General features: G+C 43.1%; 2 protein-coding genes across 4 annotated transcripts in view; one reads left to right on the forward strand and one right to left on the reverse strand.

Annotated features, from left to right (window-relative positions):
* Positions 1-376: 376 nt before the first annotated feature.
* Positions 377-12321, forward strand: POLR2E (RNA polymerase II subunit E). The gene is made up of 8 exons (XM_032212233.1): positions 377-593; positions 3937-4111; positions 5157-5272; positions 6539-6619; positions 7295-7353; positions 8205-8283; positions 9238-9322; positions 11590-12321. Exons 1-7 carry the CDS (start codon positions 537-539, stop codon positions 9301-9303), a joined length of 633 nt encoding a protein of 210 aa, XP_032068124.1. The 5' UTR covers positions 377-536; the 3' UTR covers positions 9304-9322; positions 11590-12321.
* Positions 12322-14754: 2433 nt separating this feature from the next.
* Positions 14755-20924, reverse strand: part of ARHGAP45 (Rho GTPase activating protein 45) — a 71233-nt gene continuing 65063 nt past the window's right edge. For all 3 annotated transcript variants that reach the window (XM_032209039.1, XM_032235705.1, XM_032208307.1), the window contains 4 exons: positions 19404-19630; positions 18108-18357; positions 17905-17998; positions 14755-16826 (listed from right to left, as the gene is read on the reverse strand). In XM_032209039.1, coding sequence (XP_032064930.1) covers positions 16438-16826; positions 17905-17998; positions 18108-18357; positions 19404-19630 — 960 coding nt within the window. In that variant the 3' untranslated portion in view covers positions 14755-16437. The remainder of the gene's footprint in view (positions 16827-17904; positions 17999-18107; positions 18358-19403; positions 19631-20924) is intronic.

The following is a 20924-nucleotide window of genomic DNA, read 5'->3' on the forward strand; positions in this document are numbered from 1 at the left end:
CAAGAAAAAATGAGCACATTTAACTTTTTGGCAATCCTTCTCATTGCAATTAAGCAAAGCTAGACCTAAACATTATGCAAATGAGGTCGAGCCTGATTTTTGTCACTCCGCACAGTTTTGTTATTTTTTGGTAAACCTAGGTTCCTTTCATCAAATCTGTCGCGATAACAAAGTCAGCTGCGGAGAAGGGATGGAGAGATAAAGGAAGACTCGGCGCCATGTGGTTATATACTGCGCTTGCGCTTTGCCACAAACATGCCCCGAACGTCCCTTTTTCCCGCCCTACTTTAGCTCTTGCGCGTGCGCAGTGTCACGGTGAAGGCAGAAAGAAGAGTCGGAGGAAGGCGATTTGTTTTATAACCCCCGTGCCCTTAGATTCTTCTCCTACTTCTCGCCTCCTGCGCGTGCGCAAATCTCCTTCAACAGCTCGTTTCTCTTCGCGCATGCATAATACTGCCCACCCGTCGCGTGCCTAATACGTCATCTCCCGGAGCCGTTTTCTTGGCATCCCCGTGGCGGTCTTGTCAGGGGGCGTCATGGACGACGAAGAAGAAACTTATCGGTTATGGAAAATCCGAAAAACAATCATGCAGGTCAGGAGAAGGAGGGGAGAAAGCTGGGCCCTGGGAATGGGAATGGGGGGTAGGTCACAGCTGACGGGGTTTGCCATTCTGACCTGAACGTTATGGAGGGAGAAAATGCCCGTTCTTTTTATTTTATATTTTTCTTAGTTGGGTTCAGTGCTCCCAAATCCTTTACAAAATATTTACAATCCTTTACAAAATATACAAAATATTTATTTGTTTTAATTGGATTATTTTGAAGTAGGTAATTTGCTCCGGCTTGTTTGCAAATTAAAATATATTGTGCTTTCACCAAAGCTACAAAATTACTGCATTAGTTAAAAAAATAATAATGATAATTTTGTAATAAAGTGGTAGGTTTGGGATGGGACAGGTCAAAATCTGTCTGAGTTGATGGTAAAGTTAATGATCTAGCAGTAGCACCAACTGTAGTCAATTTTGGAAAATCTCCAAGAACTAAAATCAGATCAAAGACTGTTAAATAATCCTAGAGTTGTAGGCTGGACCAGGGATCACCAACCTTTCGGATCTGAGGGACCACTAAATTCATAATTTTAAATCCCGCGGACCACTAATATGAATTTTCTAAAAAGATAAATAGTATTTAGTGAAATATAAGAAATGCAAATAATTTTTCTGCGGACCACCAAAATTTTCAAGAGGGCCACCAGTGGTCCACGGACCATCTGTTGGTGCCTGATGGGTTAGATTAGAAAAATGAAAAGCAATCTAGATGAAGGCAAACCATTTCCATACTGTTGCCAAGAAAACTACATGAATGCTTCCATATATACTATTTACCAGGTCTTCTGACTCAAGGGAAACTATATATTATATTGCTTGAATGAGAATATATAAAAAGGAAAACATAGAAGAAATAGTGAGGAGGGGGTCTCAAGGCTGACATATTTAGGTTGCTGGCAAAGACAGTTCACTTTTTGATGTTGCTTTATTGTCGACAGTTGCCTTAGTATAGGTTCTTAAATGAATGGTTCACTACAGGTAGTTCTCGACTTACAACTGTTCATTTAGTGACCATAAGAGCCGAGGTGGCGCAGTGGTTAACTGCAGGACTGCAGGCTACTTCAGCTGACTGCAGTTCTGCATTTCGGCTGTTCAAATCTCACCGGCTCAGGGTTGACTCAGCCTTCCATCCTTCCGGGGTGGGTAAAATGAGGACCTGGATTGTTGGGGGCAATATGCTGACTCTGTAAACCGCTTAGAGAGGGCTGAAAGCCCTATGAAGTGGTATATAAGTCTAACTGCTATTGCTATTCAAAGTTACAACATCACTGAAAAAAGTGACTTATGACCATTTTCCACACTTATGACCTTTACAGCAGTGGTCCCCAACCTTTTTATCGCCGCGGACCAGTCAGCCTTTGATAATTTTACCGTGGCCCGCTGAGCGCGCGCAGGGGTGGGGGGGCCTTGTTCTGCAGCGATCATGGCCCCCAGCCATTAATGTCTAAACTGCTGCAAGATATACTTAAATATTGATAAAATGTGAGGGGGTGTACTCACTTCTGTGATATCTATCCATCCATGTCTGTCTCTGTCTCTCTCTCTCTCTCTGTGTATGTATGTGTGTATGCGTGTATGTGTATATATCCTCTATCTATCTATCATCTATATCAGTGGTCCCCAACCTTTTTATCGCCGCGGACCAGTCAGCCTTTGATAATTTTACCGTGGCCCGCTGAGCGCGCGCAGGGGTGGGGGGGCCTTGTTCTGCAGCGATCATGGCCCCCAGCCATTAATGTCTAAACTGCTGCAAGATATACTTAAATATTGATAAAATGTGAGGGGGTGTACTCACTTCTGTGATATCTATCCATCCATGTCTGTCTCTGTCTCTCTCTCTCTCTCTGTGTATGTATGTGTGTATGCGTGTATGTGTATATATCCTCTATCTATCTATCATCTATATGTATATTTATCTATTTATCTATTTATCCATCCATCCATCCATCCATCCATCCATCCATCCATCCATCCATCCCTCTCTATCTATCAATCACCTATCCACCATCTATCTATCTATTCTAGCTGGCTGGGCAATTTGGGGAGTTGAAGTCCAAAAGTGTTAAAGTTGCTGAGATTGAGAAATGAGGATGAAACAAAAGGGAAGAGAATGAAACAAGGTCGTAGAGAGAGATTGCAAAATGAAAGGGCAACTTCTCTTTTTATTTCCTTCCACCCCCACCACCCCGCAATTGGCTGCCCAGGAGGTGGGGAGGGGAAGATGTTTCACAGACAGCTGCCACCCGCCCATCTCTCTCTCTCTCTCTCTCTCTCTCTCTCCCCGCCTCCCCATCTGACCTCGGCTGCTCCACGGCGGAGACCCCAGAAGGCAAGCAAAAAAAAAAAAAAAGGGCTCAGGAGTGGGGGAAGAAAACAAACCCCATCACGTTCCTATCTGTGAAAGCTCCCCGCTCCCTTCCTGGGCAGCCAATTGCCAGAGAGGCAGTGTGTGTACGTGTGTGTGTGGGGGGGGGGGGTTGGCAGCCCGCGGCGCGCCTAGTCCGCTGTGGAACGCGCTGCCACCCGCCCAGCGCTCGCTCTCGCTCTCTCTCTCCCCCCCCCTCCAATCTCCCGCTTCTGCTTCGACCGGCCAGCAACTTGTCCCCGCTTGCCCGGGGACTGGCCTCTGATTGGCTGGCGGGGAGAAAGCCTCGCCAGGGAAGGAGGCGAGGACTCCGCGGTGACGTCATGGGGACGGCGCCCCCAGGTAGCGGCGAACCGAACGCGCTCCGTCTCCATGGGCTACCAAGGCGGCCGGGCGGGCGGCCGGGGTGGGAGTGGGGTTTGGACCGGAGAGGCGGCTCTCGGGTTCGAGTCCCGGAGTTGATCTCAGGCTGCGCGTGTGGGTGAAGAGGCAGCAGGGATCATGGCCCCCGGCCGCTGCGCGGCCCGGTGCCAGGTACTCCACGGCCCGGCACCAGTCCGCGGACCGGGGGTTGGGGACCACTGCTTTACAGCATCCCCATGATCATGTGATCAAAATTCAGATGTTTGGCAACTGGTTCATATTTATGACCGTTGCTGTGTCCCAAAGTCATATGATCACCTTTTGCAATCTCTGACAAGCAAAGTCAATGGGGACCAGATTCACTTAACAACTGGGTTACTAACTTATCAACTGCAGTGATTCACTTAACAATGAGGCAAGAAAGGTCATAAAATGGGGCAAAGCTCAATTAACAAATGTTTCACTTAACAACTGAAATTTTGGGCTCAATTGTGGTCATAAGTCGAGGACTGCCTATATTTTGCCGCTATAGTTACTTGCATTCTTCAGCATAGTATTATATTAATATTAAAAATGCACTTTTTTTGGTCCTTGAATTAGCTGTGTCACGATCGAGGCTACTTGGTAACACAGGATGAATTGGATCAGACTCTGGAAGAGTTCAAAGCCCAGTTTGGTGATAAGCCGAGTGAAGGGCGACCTCGGCGTACTGATCTCACAGTGTTGGTGGCCCACAACGATGATCCTACGGATCAGATGTTTGTCTTTTTCCCAGGTGATTATACGAAAATAGATTTGGTTATTACTATTAGGAACCTGGAATTTGATTGCATCTTCATTCATTCTGCTTTCTTTCCTGAATTAATTCAGTGACATTTTTATTCAGTTCTTGTTTCTTTCACATCTTGCAGTTTGTGTTCTTAAAAGGCAATCTTTTCTTTGAAGATCTGGAATGAATTTTCCCATCCCTCTTCATCAGTTCTTTCTGCTAACTGACTTTTACCATCTGTGTATCTTAAAGAAATATGTTTGGCTTTTGTTGTATTTTTAGTTCTAGTATGCCAGTAAGTTGAATGGAATAAATTTGACATTTGTTTGCTTGTTTTTAAATACACAGTGGATGCAATAGAGAAACTGGTTCATGAACTTTTTATTTACTGTTTTATTTAATTTAATGCCATTTGTTGGTGAGGCAGAAATAAAAACAGTTTGACCAACATATTTATACAAACTATACAGTGTGTAGTAAAATTATTTTGATGGTAACAACTGTTTTCATGATGGAGTGCATTTATTCCTAAAGGAGATGGCATCTCTTTAAAAAAAATAGGCCAGATAATGACCAAGCAAAAATGTTATACTATTAAGAGTTCCTTTTCTAAAAAGCCTATATAATGGATAAAATGTTCACATATTTATAAGAATAAAATATGAGGTTTGATAATTATAACTTTCATCTTCCACATATACTAATTTCTCAACTAAATCAGTTATGGAAGTACATAAAAATAAATGGTATTTCAGTGGATAATTTAACAAATACGTAATCCTCTTTCTGCTGTTTTTGATTATATGGTAGTAGTGAAACAGCTATCATACTACTGCAAATTTTATTTGGCTAAAATTCCAGCCATTGAAATGATGTTTGTTTGAAACAATGGGAGTTGCAAGCTTCATGCTTTACTATTAAAGCTTTCAATTCATGTATTATTAAATGAGAGCTTGAATGCTAATCCCGAAGCAGATGTCAGGCCTAATGAACAAAGTATTTTATTTCATGGAGATTCTCCACTTACAAACAAACAAAAATCTCTTTTCAGAGGAACCAAAAGTTGGGATTAAGACCATCAAGATGTATTGCCAACGAATGCAAGAGGAAAATATTACCCGGGCCCTGATTGTGGTGCAACAAGGCATGACTCCATCTGCCAAACAGGTACCTTGAGTTTAAATGGGCAGAAGGGATGTTGACATAATCTCATTGCTGGCTAAGGGATCCTGATCTGTAATTTTCAGGGTACAATGGTCTTTTCTCGGGGGAGGGCTAGATCCCACGGCATTGTCTTTAATAGAGAACATCATTCAAATTAGAAAGTTCTCAAAAGTATTAGTCATAAAAGTCTGTTTTCCCACCATCTTAATGTTAATATTTGTGTGCATTTCTCACCTTTATGGATGCCACTTTATCACTGAAGAGCACATCCAAAGTAGCATAGGATTGTCCTAGTGGATGATCACTTAAATATGAGCCAACAATATGCGGCAGCAGCCAAAAAAGCCAATACAGTTCTAGGCTGCATGAATAGAAGGATAGACTCAAGATCATATAAAGTATTAATACTGTTTTAGTAAGACCATGCTTGCAATACTGCATCCAGTACAAGAAATCCTGGAAACAGTTTGCTTAGTGACGATTCAAAGTTACAGCAGCACTGAAAAAAAGTGACCTATGACTGTTTTTCACATTTACAACTGTTTGCTGCATTTCCATAGTCACGTGATCAAAATTCAAATGCTTGAGAACTAACTCACATTCATAACAGTTGTCCGTGTGTCCATGTCTGTGTGTGTGTGATCACCTTTTGTAATCTTTTGACAAGCAAAGTCAATGGGGAAACGAAATTCCCTTAACAACCGTGTTACTAATTTAACAACTGCAGTGGTTCGCTTAACAAAAGTGGCAAGAAAAGTCATATAATGGGGCAAAACTCACTTAACAAATTTATCACTTAGAAGCATAAATTTTGGGTAAGTTGAGGACTACCTGTATTTGATCACAATATAAAAAAGATGTTGAGACTCTGGATAGAGTGCAGAGAAGAGCAACAAAAATGATTAGGGACCTAGAAACTAAAACATACAAAGAACGATTGCAGGAACTGGGTATGCCTAGTCTAGTGGAAAGAAGGACCAGAGGTGACATGATCTCAGTCTAACCCTTGAAGGGCTGCCACAAGGAAGAAGGAGTCAGACTATTTTCCAAAGCACCAGAAGGCAAGATAAGAAACAATGAATGGAAACTAACCAAGAAGAGAAGCAACCTAGAACTAGAGTTGGAGTTTGAGCTTTAAGGTACCAGGAAGAGGGGTTGCAATCTCTGTCTCTCTTTCCCCTTTCCCCATCAAGTCTCTTCCGAAATATTGAAGCCCCTTTCTTAATGTACAGCCTTATCTGCTGCCTCAATGTCTCTTCTCTCTTTTAGTCTCTAGTAGACATGGCTCCCAAGTACATCCTTGAACAATTCCTTCAACAGGAGCTGCTGATCAACATCACTGAGCATGAGGTGAGAAAGGGATTGTGTGTGTGGGTTCCACCACAAAACCGCGCCCGACTAAACCACGCCCGACTAAACCGCGTCGCTGACGTCATCAACAGGGCGACAATAGCGCGGAGACAGAAGCACGCTGTAAACCCTAAACCTAAAATTAACCCCTAACCCTAAACCTAACCCCCCTAAACCTAACCCTAAACCTAACCCCCCTAAACCTAACCCTAAACCTAACCCCCCTAAACCTAACCCTTAACCTAACCCTAAACCTAATCCTAACCCTTAACCTAACTCTAACTCTAAACCTAAGCCTAACCCTTAAGCTAACCCTAAGCCTAACCCTTAAGCTAACCCTAAACCTAACCCTTACCTTAAGTTGAATCGGCTTGCTTTCAAAGCGCTATTTAAAGTGCCCTTCTTTCTCCGCGCTGGCTGTTGTCGCCCTGTTGATGACGTCAGCGACGCGGTTTAACCGGGCGCGGTTTAGTCGAGCGCGGTTTTGACGAGTCACGGTGTGGGGGGGGGGACTGTGAGCAGTGCATTGAGAGGAACAATATAAGCTCTGTTATCATTCAATTGACAGAAATTGTTTCTGTGGTAGTTTGCCTGGAAGAGTTTTTTGTGCATAGCAGAAATCTAGCTATTTCTATATTGTGTTTTTCATTCTTTTCTTTCTTTTTGCCACTACAGCTGGTTCCAGAACATGTTGTAATGACCAAAGAAGAGGTGACAGAATTACTGGCCAGATAGTATCTTTTTGCCTCTGTACTTACTGTCTTGAGTATCTTCCTCAGTTTTCTGCTTGTTCTGAATTGGGTTGCTATTGTCTTTCAGATATCAGACAGAGGCTGAATTTTCTAGCATTATCCTGTATTAAGAGGAAACTTTCCAGGCTAATACCATGTTTCCCCCAAAAGAAGACTTGGTCTTATATGAATTTCTGCTACAAAAGATGCATTAGGGCTTGTTTTCTGATTAAGTCTTATTTTCAGGGAAATGCAGTACTAAATAGATCCATCTGGCTGAAAATCTTAACGGGGGTTTATTTGGGGATAGGGCTTATATTATGAGCACCCTGAAAAATCATGCTAGGACTTTTTTTCTGGTTAGGTGTTATTTTGGGGAAAACGGGGTATGTCTAGGTAGGATTTTAACATGAATATGGGGTTAAAATGATAGTGTTATCGTCTTGAATTTGGGTTTGGATAGGGCCTATAAAACCTGAAGCATAATAGGCGGATGAGTAAACCCAATGTATGAGTAATCATACATTCTATTGTCTGAAAACAGTTCCATTGACATGCATTGGTTTTCATGGTTCAGATTGTAAACCTAAGTTTACAAAATGCATTTCACACAATACACCAAGTGCAAATTAATCACATTGCTTAAAGTGAAGCTTTGATTCAATCATGATGCTAAAACAGGCCCTGGGTTTCAATGTTCCTCCAAACCACAAATTCCTGTACCAACTTTATTTAGCTTAAGTTAGCAAGTTGTGTGAAACTAGCCAAAATATACTGTGATCCCAGTATAGGAAATTTTAAAAAGGTCTTGTTTTTATATGTTTTGAAATTTTTCCTTTAACTGCCATCATCAGTAAATTAAGGGAGAATCAGCTTCCAAGAATACAAGCTGGAGATCCTGTAGCTCGCTATTTTGGAATTAAAAGAGGCCAGGTAAGGAACAGAGAAACGTGTGTGTGTGTGTGTGTGTGTGTGTGTGTGTGTGTGTGTGTGAGAATGTGTCATTTCCCAATGGATTTGATAAATACAGTATATGGAAGTGATAAGTGGCAATACATTCTGATATCTAAATAGGAGCTCAGGAAGCCTTATGATGAGAGGGGGGGAGGGAGGGGGGAGAGAGGCATCTACTTGGATTAAATGGACTTTTAGTACAGTTCACATGGGCTTTTGTTAGATCAACCCCCCCCCCCTTTTGCTCCTTTAAATCCATACAGGTAGTCCTTGACTTACAACTACAATTGAGCCTAATTTTTCTGTGGATAAGTGAGATATTTGTTAAGTGTGTTTTGTTCCATTTTACAACCTGAGTGAATCACTGCAGTTGATAAGTTAGTAACACGGTTGTTAAATGAATCAGGCTTCCCCATTGATTTTGCTTGACAGAAGATTGCTAAAGATGATCACTTGATTTTGGGACATAGCAATGGTCATAAATATGAATCAATTGCAAAAAAAAATTCTCAATTTTGATCATGTGACCATGGAGATGCTGCAAAGGTCGTAACTGAAAAACAGTCGTAAGTCACTTTCTCAGTGCTGTTGTAACTTTGAATGGTCACCAAATGAACTGTTGTAAGTTGAGGACTTCCTGCAGCTGGCAAACATTACCTACACACTCCTTCCTCTTTCTATTTTCCCCACAACAACTACCCTGTGAGGTATGTTGGGTAGAGAGTGACAGGCCCAAAGTTGCCAAATCCAGGATACTTGGGAGGGATCAGGTTGGGTGAAGGCTGAACTTGTTTGATCAGTATAACAGATTGCATGATGAAATCCTGAAAGGCAGGGTGTCCCATCAGCCATTTTACAAGGATTCATTGTATATTCAATCTGAAAAATAATCTGAATAATTTTCTTTCTCTATTGTCCGTGTGGTTTCTTCAGGTGGTAAAGATCATTCGGCCTAGTGAAACAGCCGGGCGTTATATCACTTACAGGCTGGTCCAGTAGCCAAGAAGTGTCGTATAAGGTACTATAAAATGTTTCATTATCTTAAAGGTGGTTAAAATAGACATTCCTTTCTTCCTCTTTCATGCTTCCTTCTGCCTTTGTCTGCTTTGTGTGGAGCAAAGTAGTCAAAGTTTATAACAGGAGTTGGAGAGTTGAGATTTGATGTACCTTGGTTATTCATTCTGATTGGCAGTGCTGATAAGACAGCCCATGGTTTTCTTTTGGAGCAGGGCCTAGGTGGGCAGAGGAGAAGACATTTGCAAATCAGGAGATCAACTGTTGCGGGATTACAAAATCCTCATCAACATGGCCAATAATCAGAAGGTTGACAAAAATCTTGAGGTATCTAGATTCTTCTCAACCATAAGTTGCTAAACCTGTCCCATGATTGAGGGGGTACAAAACTTATGACATGGTATGGATAACATGAACAAAAAGAAGCTGTTTCCCCTTCCCCAATACTAGAGCCAGAAGAAAGAATCAGAATGAATCAGGATAGATAAAAGGATTTTTCCCCCCTCACAACACCTCATTCAAATTCGAAATTCCTTACCATTAGATATGAAGCTGGCTACTAGATTGGCTGGCTTCCATAAAGGGGGCCTGGGGGGCGGGGACAATCAATTCACAGTAGTCCTGGGGATCAGTAACTACTGATGGTAGTGGGACTGCGCTAAAGGCCATCTCTTGGGGGCCACTGTGAAAAAAAAACCCAGATTAGATGGGCCGCAGTCTGATCCAGCAGGACACTAATTATATTCTCAATATTCTCATTGGGTTGCCTGTCTCTTCACTAAGATTAAATGTTTCGCTTAAAAAAAATGAAAACCACTTGCAGAATCTCACAGCCGAATACAGGTAGTCCTCAAATTAGGATCACAGCAGAGCCCAAAATTTCTGGAGCTAAGCAAGACAGTTGTTAACTGAATTGCACCCCAGTTTACAACCGTTTCGCCACATTTGTTAACACTGCAGTTGTTAAATGAATCATGCTGTTGTTAATTGAATCTGGCTTCACTCATTGCTTGTGGGAAGCTGGCTGGGAAGGTTGCAAATGGTGATCACACAACCCTGGGACAGTGCAACTGTCATAAATACAAGCCATTTAACAGGCGCCCGAATTTTGGTCACCATGGGGATGCTGCAACGATTATAAATGTGAAATCCAATCATGTCATTTTTTTCAGTGCTGTTATATCTTCAAATGGTCATTAAATGAATTGTTGTAAGTCAGGTCAACTTACAATTGTTGTAAGTAAGTCAACTACCTGTATTATAACCATCCTGCCTCTGGATGTGATAAGAACTGTGGCTAGTTTTGAGGAACATGGGATGGGATGGAGTGAGTATACAGGATTGGCAGAAGAATCTATATAGTTTTTATTATTGGCTGACCAATAATATTTGTACCCAAAGCCAGACTAGAAATGTAACAGGCTGTTGTGTGAATCAGAGTTGCCCAAACTGCTGAGTCTAAATGTGTTGAACTATAAACTCCAACATCCAGCAGCCACTCCAGCCATGAATGGTGGAAATTTTATTTAACTTGGAGGATATTAGTTTGAGGAATGCTGGTGTAGAAAGGACTGTTGTGGCCCACTGCAGCCAGCAGAGCTAGCAGCAGAGTCAGACAGTGAGGAGGTTGGGGAGGAACATGGACCAGTCCTGGGGACTGAGAAAAGCTCAGACAAGGACTCTGCATCAGAGGCAGAGAGGAACTTAGACAGCAGTGAAGCAGAAGAGCAGCTGGAGCCTGTTCCCAGTGTGCGCATGCACAGAGCTGCCAGAAACTAAGAAAGCAGGGTCAACTTAGGAGTAAAGCCACACCTTGGAGGTGATTGGCCCCTCCCAGAGGAAACAGAAGAGGAGGAAATGGGGAGTGGGCATTTGTAGGAAACAATTTGTTCATTCCGTTGTGTCAAGAGTGGAAAGTTTTGTTTGTGACTATAAGAGATTCTGTGCCAAGTGTTCCTTTGCCCTGTGTTTGGAAACTAGTTATCTGGCAGCTCTCCAAAAGAGATAAGGTTTGTGTTGATAAACATTCCTCCGAAAGACTGTTTGCTAAGCCTTGCTGACTGTGAATGAAAGGAATTCAGAGTTGTGTAAATGAAAGAGGTTTTGTCGGGACCAAAACTTAGAAAGCTTCTGGCTTTCTAAGGAAGCCTGGGTCAGAACAAGGACAAGCATATCTGTGATAATTGGTATTGTAGCTAATTAGCTAATTGCGACATGAATACAGAATTCAAATTAGACACTAATGCTGCTTCTCTTATCCTATATATATAGCAATGTCTGAAGCTCTTTTTGCCTTACCCTGGAGATGCCAATCTGCTTGCTTAACAGTCTTGAGCATAAGGAAATACAAGCGTTTACAAGAATGTGAAGAAATGTACCAACTTGAGACTTTGAACTTCAAGATTCTAGTCCTTTCCATCCAACCAACCGGTCATGAAGAGGAAAGGAGCCAGCAGCAGCACAGGAAATGATTGATTTTCCAAACTGGACTTCATCTTGCTTGTATAAGCTGGATGTATTATTTGTTTATACTACTTTTCTGGAATTTGGGTTAGTTTGGGGGGTAATTATTTAAGGCAGCAGCAATTTATTTTCCAAATCTGGATGAAGGATACTTTAGAAATCTTCAAATGGGAGGGCTTCCTTATTCCTTCTGTAGATATCAGGGTGAGGAGGAGTAGGAAAACCCTTTTTTGGTTTGGGGGACAGAGGGGCTCCATTGGATGTGGCTTTCGGTGGCCTTTTGTGGGGGGAGAGTGGAGGTTCTAAGGATTAAAATGGGGGAATAGACTGCTAATCTAACCCTAACCTGTAATTATGGACTGGTCATTTTTGTCTTGAAAAATGGACTTGTATAAACCCTGGAAGAATATCTGCATTCTTCAGAAGACTTGCTGCCTTCCCTGTTCTGTTAACTATCACTGAGTTATTGCTAAGTCTCAGAGTTTGCTCAGTCGTCCAGAAAATTTTTATTTCAATAAAACAGAGTATGTTTTATTTCCCTTTTTGTTTTCCTGTTGTCTTAAGATCAGTTGGAAATCTCTGCCCATTCATATTCGCTGGGGTGTAGTTCCCCTCAATCTATCCAGTTTGGTCCTTCTACCCGTGGCTCTGGTACTGGGAGTTCAGCAACAACAAACGTTACAGCATTAATTTCTAACTGCAGCTTGCCGGTCCATGAGAATTGATCCTCTCTAGGACTTCTTTTCTCTGAAAAAAGCAGGGAGGGGAGTGGTATGGAACCCTCGAGTGATCTCTATTTAAATCAGGTGGTTTTGAAGAGGGGTGTCCATTGCTTTCTGGAAAGTACGTAAAAAAGAAAGGCATTCTCAACTTGAATAAAACACAGAAAATTCTTCAGTGCAGTTTTTTTGGGGTGGGAGCAGATGTGTAGCTAGGCAACCACATCTGTCTGAAGCAGCAGGGTTTTAATTGAAAAATGAGCTCTGACTGGTAGGCAGCTCACTGAACACCTTGCGCATAGACGTTGGTTGCACCACAGCTAAATTGTTAGATATATGAATATTTTGATGGTAAGGTACTCATTACTAGAAAAGAGGTTAAGTATAAATTACTGATAAAAGTAGCTGTCATTTAGTGATTGTCTCATTTAGCTACTGTTCACCGTTAACTGATGAAAAAGTTACTTTGCAATCTTTCCTAGCATTTAGAATCTTTGCAGGTCTGTAAAACTGAGCAGAGTTCATAAGCACAGCAGTGGCGTCTCTTAGCTACTGCCTCACTTAATGACCAAGTAGCCAGTCCCCATTGTGGATGGTAATTGAGGAGATCTGTATTGTCAAAATCCAAAGTGCAGCTGTCTTCAGACTGATGTGACCAGGTGCAGTAAGTCTTTATCTGAAAAGTTTTTCAAATGTTGAGCATCAGGCAGCGAGAGCCAAGGTGAGTTATGATGGGAGCAACCTCCAATTCATTTTCCTATCTACTGATCTGATTCAGAGGAGATGCTAAGCCAGGGCAAGGTTAGACATAGGGCGATGGGTGAATCTATTCTAGACCAGAGGTTTAACTCTAGTTACAGAATTCCTTAACCGGATTGTACCTGTGGTTTATAGTAGGCTTAGTTACCACGGTGTTAGTTTGCATATCATCTGGGGATGGATTAAAGGGATGGATGGCTTTTAATCTGGGCTAAACCTGTGAATGTAGAGGGGGGGGGGAAAGGTGTGGCCTTGAAACAGGGCTGTGGCAATCATGGCTGCACCATTTCTCTTCCCTCTGAAAGTATAGAAAGAAAGCCGTTGGGTGAGGCTCTTTGTCCGTTGGCTCTAATCCTGATCAGGCCATTGGATTTTTAATTCTTTTTAATGAGACGTATCAAAAAAAAAATCCAGGAAGTATTCGCTAACCCAAAGATTCAATATATGTATATATTGTTAGTCAAATGTGACTGGCTGTGGTTTGCTTGTGTTTCTGGGTCTGGTTTCTTAATCACTGTTAAGTGGTAGCTTAGACTATCATTTAAATATGGTGTGGAGTGATCCTGGATCTTTGTCAAGCTACAATATTGTTTGAGTCTGATGTTACATTGTGTGAATTCAGCCAGCTGTCAACCATGATTCAGAACATGATTCAACATGACGTATGAGCAGACTCACTGTTTAGAAAAACAGCAGTCTAAAGGATTAAAACAGCATTTTTCAAATTTGGCACTTTTAAGATGCGTTAACACATCTTAAAGTTGCCTAGTTTGAAAAACTCTGGATTATAAGGAAAGATCCCACATATGTCTTATATATATATGGACATATGAGGAAAGGTTGCAAGAATTGGGTATGTCCAGTCTAGTGAAAAGAAGGAGAAGACATGATAGCAGCCTTCCAATATCTCGGGGGCTGCCACAAAGAAGAGGGAATCAACCTATTCTCCAAAGCACCTAAAGTCAGGACAAGAAGCAATGGATGGAAACTATCAAGAAGAGAAGCAACCTAGAATTAGGGGGAAATTTCCTGACAGGAAAATTAATCAGTGGAATGACTTGTGAGTGCTCCATCGTTGGAGGCTATTAAGAAGAAACTAGACAACCATTTGTTTTAAATGGTACAGGGTTGGACTAGAAGACCTCCAAGGTCCCTTCCAACTCTATTATTCAGAGTTTTTTTTATGCAAAGAGTTCCCTAGGGAGCACTAAACACAGTTATTGGATGCAAATATCACTTCCCCAAATATAGTTTATTTTTTGATACAAGTCTTATAAAAAACACAAGTGTATAGAGCAGTTTAAAAGGAAACAAGCATCTCATTAAAATAAGCTTACTCATATCTATATTTAAATACAAGCTGCGGTTGAAGACTTGCACTTCAACTTTATTCACTCATTTTTCTCATCCACACCTCAAGAAAATACCCAAAAGCCTTCCTTGGCTGTTTGCTACCGTTCCAGCCTTCTCCAGAAGGCAAAATATTTCTTGCTGTGGTTTCCTTTTTCCCAGATAGATATGATATGCCTTTGCTTTAGATCAGGGTTTCCTCCTAAGCCATTTTAAGACCTGTGGACTTCAATTCCCAGAATTCCCTAGCCACCACTGACAACCAGAATCATTCCACAACATTCCTAGGCTAGGGAATTCTGGGAGTTGAAGTCCACAGGTCTTACAGTGGCCAAGACTGGGAAACAAGATGAATGCTATAATTCAATTATGTACAACGGACCTTTAAATGTAACGTAGCAGTTCCACTAGGCCTTTATTGTGAAATGCCCTCAAATAGTCCACAGTGGTTCTAAAAGCTGTTTAGGTGGCTTCAGAATATTTACCTCGCAAATACCTTGCATTTCTTCTATAGATCTCAAGTGTCTTCTTAGAATCTGAATACTGGTGCACTAAACTCTGGTGGATTTCTCCAGCAGATCCCACTTGAGAGTACAGGTAGCCTTCGCTTAGCGATCACAACTGGGACCAGCTACTCTGTCACTAAATACCTGGTCACTAAGTGAAACATAATCATTTTGGACTGGCTTCCACTATGGTTGTTAAGCAAATCACCGCAATCATGAATTGGAACCTCATGTGACTGGCTTCTGATTTCACTGCCTTCTGCATTGACTGCTTGCCACAAGCTAGTTGCGGAGCACACAAATGTCGGCCACAGCACTGCGGGATATTGTCATGGTCGAAAACATCCCCCCCCTCCCAGTTGCCAAGTGCCTGAATGACACGAGTGTGGGGACGTTGCTCAGGTTGTAAATGTGAGGACTGGTCACAATAAAGTTATTTTTTCAGTGACACTGTTAACTTTGAGCGCTAAATGAGATGATGGATAAGCAAGATCTCACACAAAGCCCCTTCAGCTGGCTCTACTGGCACTTTTCATACAGCTGTGCAATAAGCATATGTCGCGCGCGTGCACAGACACACACACACACCCTGATAGGATCAATCCACACCAACAACCCAACGCTGGTCCTCAGACCTCAGTAGGATTTGCACAAGTGGATTTCAGCCTTCAAGTAATCCGTCATCCAGCCAAGCTCATCCAGCATTTTGTCTGTACCCTGATTCTTAAAAATACCGTAGCATCCTGAAGTGGTTTTACTTAGAAACAAATATAATCTGCTAATGTTTAAACAAACATATTGGAATACCTAGGATCACAATGGGTGTATTGTTTCCTGAACGGGACGGAACCTCAAGGATGGGAGGGAGTGCAAAGGGACTCTCTCTGTGGCTCTTCTTTTGAAAGGGCATTCCTCAAGCTACTGCCCCCCCCCTACCCCCACCCCCTTGTTTGGTTAGGACTATGCAGGAGGAAAGATGGGAGCGAGATCCAAAATTTCAGGAGGGCATTACGTTAGAGAAAAGTGTCTTAAAGTTTAGATGTTGAGAGTCCTTCCAATGTCACTCTGGGCCTTAATGCCTCTCCTTATATGGTCTCCTCCCTGCCTTTTCACACAGAGTCCCCAGATGTCGTTTTGGTGTTGGAAAGAATTAAAAGCAGGCTGTTATGAATGAGGAGCCTGGTGAACCAGAAGGCCTCCAGAGGATGATCTTGAGAAGACAGTTGAAGACCATCTATCCCTTCACTGTCAGTCTCTGCAAAGGATTCACCGCTTCCCTCAACTGACATAGTTTTTCATGCCAGGAAATCAAACACGTGTTCTTAGTTGATCAGTAAGTGTGAGAAAAGTGAGTTGTTAGACTGGTTGGTGTTGAGGTCCACCAGAAGGCTTTCAACTTTCCCGTCGCTGTTTTCCTCATCACCTCCGCTCCTGAAGACCGCATCTCCTTCGGCCTCCCAGCAACCTTCTGCTGGGCCTAGGGGATGTAGGGGTGAAGTATCCTCAGGGTCCGATTGTTCCACGCTGGGTATCTCCCTCAGGACACCTTCCTCACTGGCGTCCTCACCGAAGGGGCTCTCCTCCTCCCCGCTGGTCTCACTGCCTCCTGGCCCTGAGTTGGCCTGTGGGATTCCTTCAATGGCTGCCTCTGTGCCATCTTCTGCATCTGGATCTGGATCCGAATCCGAATCGATAAAGGGAGTGTCGGGTTCTAGAAGGAGAAGAAAACAACTCAATTGAACCAAGAGTGGGACGTCCAAGGGTTCCCTGTGACACAAATATGGCACCTCCTTGGCTTGTGATGCCAAAATTTCACCAGCTGAAGGAGAGGAGACCCCAATGGCATCCACCTTAGAAATATTCCAATTTAGAAGAATTTCCAGCTTAGAGTCCTTTTGGGCAGTGGTGGGACTTGAATAACTTAACGAACGGTTCTCTGGCTGGGTAGGTGTGGCTGGTTGGTCATGTGACTGGGTGGGTGATGTCACTCATCACACCCAACCCCGCCTCCCGGCCACTTGCCTCAAAGGCAGATGTAGGATTGTGACTGGATTGGACCTGTAATAGATATGTGGACTGGGGGAAAGAACTTTGACTTTTAATTTTGGTGGGGAACACCACGGGACCTTCGGAGTCGGGTTTTCACCAGATATGCCCATATGGCATGCCTAATAAATATGTGTAAATAAATAAATAAATAAATAAATAAATAAATAAAACAAAACAAAACAAAACAAAACAAAACAAAACAAACAAATATAGGGACGCGGTTGCTCAGTGGCTAAAACGCTGAGCTTGTCTATCAGAAAGGTCGGCAGTTCGATGGTTCAAATCCCTAGTGCCGGGTAACGGAGTGAGCTCCCGTTACTTGTCCCAGCTTCTGCCAAACTAGCAGTTCGAGAGCATGTAAAAAATACAAGTAGGAAAATAGGGACCACCTTTGGTGGGAAGGTAACAGTGTTCTGTGCACCTTCGGCGTTTTAGGCATGCCGGCCACATGACCACAGAGATGTCTTCAGACAGCGCTGGCTCTTCGGCTTTGAAACGGAGATGAGCACCGCCCCCTAGAGTCGGGAATGACTAGCACATATGCACAAGGGGAACCTTTATCTTTAATAAATCTGTACTTTGAGGAACACCTAGGCCTCAGAGGTTTGATCGCATTGGGTCTGTTACTTTGAACCCTGACAACGGCATTCTAGCCCCTGCACCACCACAGCTCATCCTGTAAGAACATCACCCTTACAAGAATAACATGTCAAACATTAAAATGTGAGATTCCACCTCACCTCTGAATGAATCTCCATCAAGAGCAGCTTCTGTCTGTTCAGAGGTTGCTTCTAGATACTGGACTTCACTGTGGGGTTGTGTTTCTTCATCCTCCTGGATACATGGAAGTCAAGGCATTAGTGAGATGAACTCTTAAGATGAGAGGATGCTGATGCAAAGATTACCCCTGGCAACCACAGTGTCTCCAGACGGTTCTACTCACATGGTTCCTGACCAGCTCCTCATCTTCCCTGATCGTTTCTTCTGTGCTGTCTGGAGATACGCCACTGGATTCAAAGACAGTAGCATAGAAATTTATGAGTGCCTCAACGATGCATGCCTGGTGGGGGTAATCCACCAAAGAAGAGAGGGAGATGGTAGCTTGGGTGGGTCGAGGCCGCATTAATGTGGGGCCAAAGACGATTCCCAGGTTGCTGGAAGACATTTTATTGTCATCTTCAAGTTCTATAATCCTAGAACAGAATTGGACAAAGAGAAGAATGCAGACAATTTCATGAACTGGGTATGGCTTGTCTAGAGAAAAGGACTAGAATGTTCTGGCCTAGGCTTCCCAAGATCATGAAGCAGACTCCTTGTCCCAATAAAACCTCTTTTATTTAGGTTAAAGGGAATTCCTCTCCAGCACAGTCCCGGCCAATAGTCTTTCATGAGATTTCACAACTACAGAACCTTTATTAGGCTTGGAGAGTTGCCAGGCTGATATCTTCCAAACACCATGCTGTAGCAGCAATTACTCAGCAAGAAGTCGGGAACAGATCTTCACCCTAATGAATTGAACTAATTGTCTCCTGCAAACTCCCCTCCCCTTTCGCTCCTTTTTATTCCCTATGGGACAGGCCATTCACTGTCCACCTGTGCCTTCACTCCTGAGTCGGCCCTTGTTCCTTAGCTGTTCCCTTCTCCTGGCAGGTCTGCGCATCGGGAACAGGCTCCAGCTGTTCTTCTGCCTCACTAATCTCTGACTCCTAAGGCAGCTGATAACTGTTGGACGGCCCTGGCCCCATCTCTGCCTCCGACACAGAGCACTCATCAGAGTCTTCCCCAGACTCCAGGACTGGTCCATGTTCCTCCCCAACCTTTTCACTGTGAGTCTGCCACCAGCTCCACTGGCCGCTGGCAGGCCACAACATAGGGATCAGAGGTGGTATTCAGCAGGTTCTGACCAGTTCTGGAGAACCGGTTGCAGAAATTTTGAGTAGTTCAGAGAACTGGTAAACACCACCTCTGACTGGTCCCGCCCCCATCTATTCTCTGCCTCCCGAGTCCCAGCTGATCGGGGGGAAATGAGGATTTTACATTATCCTTCCCCTGCCATGCCCACCAGCCACGCCCACCAAGCCATGCCATGCCCACCAAGTTATGCCATGTCCACCAAGCCACACCCACATAACCATAAACTTTTTTGAATCCCACCACTGATAGGGATGGCATGATAGCGGTTGCAAATCACTTTTTTGCAATGTCTTTTTAACTTTGAGTGATCACTAAAGCAACTGACCTCTTCAGGTGCTGCATGATATACTTCAAGGTGGCCAAGTTCGTGCCTGGAAGCTCCTTGAGCAGCTCCTTCAGCTTTGTTACCATGGCTTTCTCCGACTCGCTGCTTGTGTCCACTGGATCCCCAGTGCTTCTCCCTGCCCGGCTGTCGGAGCGACTCTGAAGGGTCTCCTTGGCCAGCCCCATAAGGCTGTTGTACATCCGGAAGGGCATGATTGGCTCTGGGAGCTGAAAGGAGGGAGAGTCACATGAAACTAAATCACATAGCATGACCGCTTGCTTACAAAACAATTCCCAAGAATCTGGATCCTGGATCAAAACTCATCACATTTCCCAGATGTATTTAGGAAGCCCATCAGTTGAATTTGAAAGCAACAGTTTTTGATGTTACTTTGAACATTGGTGAAGATCCACCAAAGCTAACAAACACAGAACTCTTCTGCAAATGGACATTGAGTCTTTATTGATTAGCCCTTGGGCCACATCAAAGTGCAAAGTTCCAGAAACAAATTATTACTAAAATTTGATAAAAGCAATTTAAAATGAAATGTGATAAAATGCAATTTAAAATGGAATTGGAATAAAATGCAATTTAAAATGGAATTGGGATAAAAACAGTCTAAAATGAAATGGGATTAGAATACAATAATTTAAGATATATCGTATTTTTTGGAGTATGACACACTGGAGTATAAGACGCACCAAGATTTTGAAAAGGTAAATTAAAAAAAAATTTTTTTGCACTCTGCAGACTTCCCAAACACTCTGCATGCCTCATTGTTTGTGAAAAATGGGGCACGCATAGCCTTTAGGAGGCTTGTAGAGTGCTCCTGGGGACGGGGACGGGGGGGAATGAAAACAAAAGTCCCATTTTTTAATAAAAACAGGACCTTTTTTGCCATAAAAAGGGCATGCATAGCCTTTAGGAGACTTCTAAATGCTCCAAGGGGCTGGGAGACCAAAAATAAGCAAAAAATGGCCCATTTTTCACAAAAACGGGTCCATTTTTTTGCAAAGAAACAGGGCATGCATAGGCTTTGGGAGGCTTGTAGAGTGCTCCTGGGGGCGGGGGGGGGGGGGCAAAAACGAGCAAAAACCAACTCATTTTTTGCCCTTCCCAGCCCCCAGGAGCACTTTGCAGGCCTCCCAAACCCTCTGCATTTTTGTGAAAGGGGCAGGATTTCGGGAGGCCAAAAATGCTGTATTCAGTGTATAAGATGCACCCAGATTTTCACCTTCTTTTTGGGTGGAAAAAGGTGCGTCTTATACTCCCAAAAATACAGTAGATAAAATATGATAAAATTATATTTTGGTGTCACCCCTGCAATCTACCCCAATCGGTCCCACATATGCAGATCTCAGACGAACCATTTTGTTTAAATACTGTGCTGTGTTAAATGTTATTTTCCGGTTGTGGCTGCACATAAGGTAAGTGATTTTAATAGGGGTCATTCGATTGGGATGTAGACCAAGGCACCTGTCTCTCACCCCCTTATATAAGCAACAATCAAAGAGGATGTGA

Source organism: Thamnophis elegans, chromosome 1 (assembly GCF_009769535.1).
Source record: "Thamnophis elegans isolate rThaEle1 chromosome 1, rThaEle1.pri, whole genome shotgun sequence".
Classification (NCBI taxonomy): Eukaryota; Metazoa; Chordata; class Lepidosauria; order Squamata; family Colubridae; genus Thamnophis; species Thamnophis elegans.

Coding starts and splice junctions, on each gene's coding strand:
- POLR2E (XM_032212233.1), top strand. CDS start 537: ATGGACGACGAAGAAGAAACTTATCGGTTATGGAAAATCCGAAAAACA. Junction 4,112..5,156: donor GATGTTTGTCTTTTTCCCAG/GTGATTATACGA, acceptor ATCTCTTTTCAG/AGGAACCAAAAGTTGGGATT. Junction 7,354..8,204: donor ACAGAATTACTGGCCAGATA/GTATCTTTTTGC, acceptor TGCCATCATCAG/TAAATTAAGGGAGAATCAGC.